The 4,349-nt window shown below is 36.8% G+C and overlaps 1 protein-coding gene across 1 annotated transcript; it reads left to right on the plus strand.

Moving 5' to 3' along the window:
• Positions 1–2,056: 2,056 nt before the first annotated feature.
• LOC130865039 (translation machinery-associated protein 7-like) lies at positions 2,057–2,248 on the plus strand. Its single transcript, XM_057755875.1, has one exon. It carries the CDS (start codon positions 2,057–2,059, stop codon positions 2,246–2,248), a length of 192 nt encoding a protein of 63 aa, XP_057611858.1.
• The last annotated feature ends 2,101 nt before the right edge of the window (positions 2,249–4,349 follow it).

The raw sequence follows: 4,349 nt of genomic DNA on the forward strand, positions 1-4,349 counted from the left end.
GAAATCTGTCCACTTTTGAATAATTAAATGATTTCTACATTTATAAATCAGTAATATTTCTTGCTTCATAGAAATAAGTATGATGTGGGATTCCCCTCTGTATGCTGTGATTACCATTGATTAATAAAAAAAAATACTGCTTTGGGCAGAACAGAGGTAGGTGGGGAAAACTAAACTGAATGCTGGGAGAAGGAAGGCAGAGTCAGAGAGACACCATGTAGCCTCAGCTGGGGATAGAAGCACCAGAACCTTGCCAGTAGGCCATGGGCTTCGTGGTAAAACATAAAATAATGAAAATAGGTTAATTCTAGATGTAAGGGCTAGCTACCAATATGCTTAAGTGATTGGTCAAGCAGTGATTTAATAATATCGTTTTTGAGTGATTATTTTGAGTCAGAGCTACTGGGAACAAACAAGCAGCCTCCTACAAATAAGGATTTTTTTTCATGTGTATGTTTATTTGTCTTGATGAACATTATAGCATACAATTTACACCTTACTTCCAATGATGAATCAAACAAAACAAAACAACAAAAGAAACCATGAAGGCTTAGCCTTGTCTCGACACTGGTCACATAATTTGTCAGCCTCTTAGCCATATTGATATTTAACTTGAAATAAAATTAATGATAAGATTTTTGCTTCTAGGCCTGAAGGAATAATTAATTTTGGATTTTTCTCAATTTCTCTACACAATTGAAAAAAATGAGGAAAAAGTGAACTGACAATTTGTGATCTCCAGGAAACTATAATGATGACATCATAGAAAATTTCTACCCAATTCTTAGTGAAGCCTTATAGCCACCATGACTTAGGAAGGGAGAGGAAAACAGAATCTCTCACCAAGGAGCTGAAAGTCAGATCAGGATCTGTGGAGTGCATACAGTAGGGGGAAAGATGACTACAGAGAACAAACTACACAGAAAATACCCAAAGGCCTGCCTGGAACTCACTGTTGGTCTTTAGCCAAAGAACATACTGTGTGAGCAGAGGGCTGGATCTTGCAGGCTTCACTAGGCTAGCCAACAGCAGCAGCAAGTCTGAGACAGAGTCAGACTAGCAGAGTTTGCACAAAACCAGAACTGAACTGAAATTCTCCCCCATCCATAGAGACGTCTAAGAACGGGTGTGAACACTTAAAATGTTGAGATAAAACACAGGAAAGACTGTTTTAGAACAAAAACAGGTAAACAAACAAAAAAAACACTCTTAGTGTAAGGGAGTGATCAAGGAAATAAGGAAATAACTGCCTGAAGAGTCATAGAAACAATGTATAAAGAAAAAAAAGAGAGATGTCTGACAGTAACAAAAAGACCCACCTACAGAAGAAATCCAACCTTCCCTGGAGGAAGCTGTCAGGGTGCAGGATGCCTATGCTGTGTCCAGTCAGTGTCAAACATGCAGTGAACTGTGGGGACAAGGAGGGAATGGGATGAACTCCGAAGGACAAAGAGAATAGCAGTGAACAAAATCCAAAGTCCTAGACTTGGAATGAGCAGAATTAAGAAAACAGTGCAGGTAACACTGCTGTGACAAAGCATAAACACTTTAGAATAGATAACAAGTGAAAATCACAGTGTGTGTTAATAGTGAAGAATGAACGGTGAGGGATCTGGGCAAATATACCGGAAAAGGCTTATTCAAATGAAAGTGGATTTTTTAAAAAGGTTTTTAGAGACAGGGATTTTTTTTGGGGGGGGGGGATGGATCTCCTAAAACTAGCTCTGTACACCAGGGTTGCCTTGCTAAGATCCGCCTGCCTTTGCCTCCCAGGTGGTGAGATTGAAGGCTAACACCTCCACTGCCTCACGAAAGTGGAAGTTATTAAAATGTGAACTTAGCTGATGAAACATGTCAAGTAGTCTGATAAACACGCACTTGGAGATCTAAAAGACTAAGGGAAGCTATTACAATACAGAAATCATATGAGAAATTCTGAACAACATATATATAGATTTGCTGTTTGGACAAGTTTTTCAAAACCTGAGCAGAGTTTATTCCATATAGAGCCAAATTAAAACTTCAAAAATGATGAAAATTAAATTGTATCTACAAGATGTCAGGCTGGGAAGGTGGCAAAAAGAAACCTGTGAAACAGGCCAAGAAGCAGGCCAAGGAAATAGACAAGGAAGATAAAGCTATCAAGCAGAAACAAAAAGAGGAGAAGAAACTCAAGGAGCTAAAAGCCAAGGCCACAAGGAAGGGACCCCTGGCCACAGGTGGAGTTAAGAGATCTGGCAAAAAGTAAGCAGTTCCTCATATCTGAGATGCTGGTTACCCTCTTCCATTCCTATTTAAACATCTGGATTCCCTGCCATAACATCTTTGCTATCTACAGCTAGAACAAAGTGTTATTCTAGAGCCTGTTAAACATCTGTATTCCCTGCCATAACATCTTTGCCACCTATAGTTAGAATGAAGTGTTATCGTGGAGCCTGTTGTACATTGTAATAAACTTTTGTAAAAAAAAAATAATAAAATTAATAATACAATGAAAAAATAAATTGTATCTACAAACCCCAGATTATGAACCCTTCCACATTCATAGCAAATTGGCTGACAATGGCAAATAATGTTCTGAGGAGATAGAAAATATTTGTAAAATTTTGAAGTGTTGTTAGTCCAGAAATTTATGCTGAACAGATTATCTCTCCAAAGTGAGGAAAAACAAATTGGCTGACAATGACAAATAATGTTCTGAGGAGATAGAAAATATTTGTAAAATGTTGAAATGTTATAAATCCAGGAAATTTATGCTGAACAAAATGTCTCTCAAGAGTGGGGAAAAATATATTCCCTAATAAGTAAAATCCAGGCTTATTAGCCGCAAAACTCTCTAAAGTCTAGGATAGCTAATATAACTTAGGCTGAAAGGCACACTATATTTCAAAAACAGTATTTTATGGATTAGGGTGAATCATTTCAGAGAATATGTATATGTATGCATACATATATTTACATATATTTTATTCTTTAAGGATGCAAAGCAGACATGTTCCATCGTAGGATTTGAATATGCTCTAGAGGTGTGTAGCAGCAGTAGGGCAGAAATGGGTCAGTTATTATACTCATGGTTGTAAAATATCATCTCTAGACAGAGTGTGAAACCGTGAATGCCTGAGGTAATCACAAGAGTAAATAATAAATCAAAGTGAAATGCACACAAGAAAATTTCCAATAGACGTGAAAACCAAAACAAAAATAGAAATAGAAACATTAATGCAAATTGGACACTAAAAGAAACAGAGAGGGATGATAGAATCAATGAAAGAACTGTAAAGTAAATAATCAAATGGTAGACATAAAAAAGCTGTATCAAAAAAAATTAAAAAAAAGCTGTATCACCAAATAAAGCAGATAAATATTAATAAAAGCTATCAGCTAAAATAAGAGGTGCTCATACAACCAAGACCATATATAAGACATGTTTTTGAAAATATGAAGTTAAAAAAGTTTGTATAAAAGCCTGTCTTGCAAAATTAATAAAAACAAAAGAACATTTTAAGATGTGGAATTTTATAGAAGATAAGAAAAATATTTTTATAATATACATATGTATCTACATACATGCACATGACAACAATTAGTAAAAAGAGTATATGAATTTGAAGGAGAGCAAAGAGGTATATATGGGAGGATTTGTAGGGAGGAAAGGAAATGGGAAACAATGTCATGACACTATAATCTCAAAAAGAAAAGGAAGGCATTTGTAATATGAATGAAGAATGCTTGAGCACATTTTCTGTAAGATTGTGCATTAAACAAAAATATGCTTGTAATACTTTGAAATCAAAGAAAACAGAGGGAAGCATTCTATAACTTGGGATTAAGAGTTCCTTCGTGTGCTGACCAGTTCCATGTCAACTTGACATAAACTATAGTCATCTGAGTGTTGGGAACCTCAACTGAGAAATGCTTACAAAAGTTAGGGCTGCAGGCAAGTATGTGTGGCATTTTCTTAATTAGAGCTCTATGGGGGTGCTTAGAGCCCATTGTGAGTGGGGCCATCCTTGAGCTGGAGGTCCTGGTTCCATGAAAAGAGCAGGCTGAGCAAACCACAAGGAACAAGCCAGTGAGACGCATACCTCAATGGCCTCTGCATCAGCTCTTGACTACAGATTCCTGCCCTGTTTGAATTTTTGCACTGATTTCCTTCAAATATGGACTACAATATGAAAGTATAAGCCAAATGAACCCTTGCTTCCCCTGTTTGCCTTCGGCCATGGTGATTCATCATAACAATAGGAACCCTTACTAGGACACTTCACAAAAGGGCACCGAAGGGAAAGTCAATTGCAATAGATACTATTAACACAGAGACCCTCAGCTGGTACATATTCAGAGAAAAG

This window comes from Chionomys nivalis, chromosome 23 (assembly GCF_950005125.1).
Source record: "Chionomys nivalis chromosome 23, mChiNiv1.1, whole genome shotgun sequence".
Taxonomy (NCBI): domain Eukaryota; kingdom Metazoa; phylum Chordata; class Mammalia; order Rodentia; family Cricetidae; genus Chionomys; species Chionomys nivalis.

Excerpts from the sequence above, each read along its gene's own strand:
- LOC130865039 (XM_057755875.1), top strand. The coding sequence starts at position 2,057 with ATGTCAGGCTGGGAAGGTGGCAAAAAGAAACCTGTGAAACAGGCCAAG.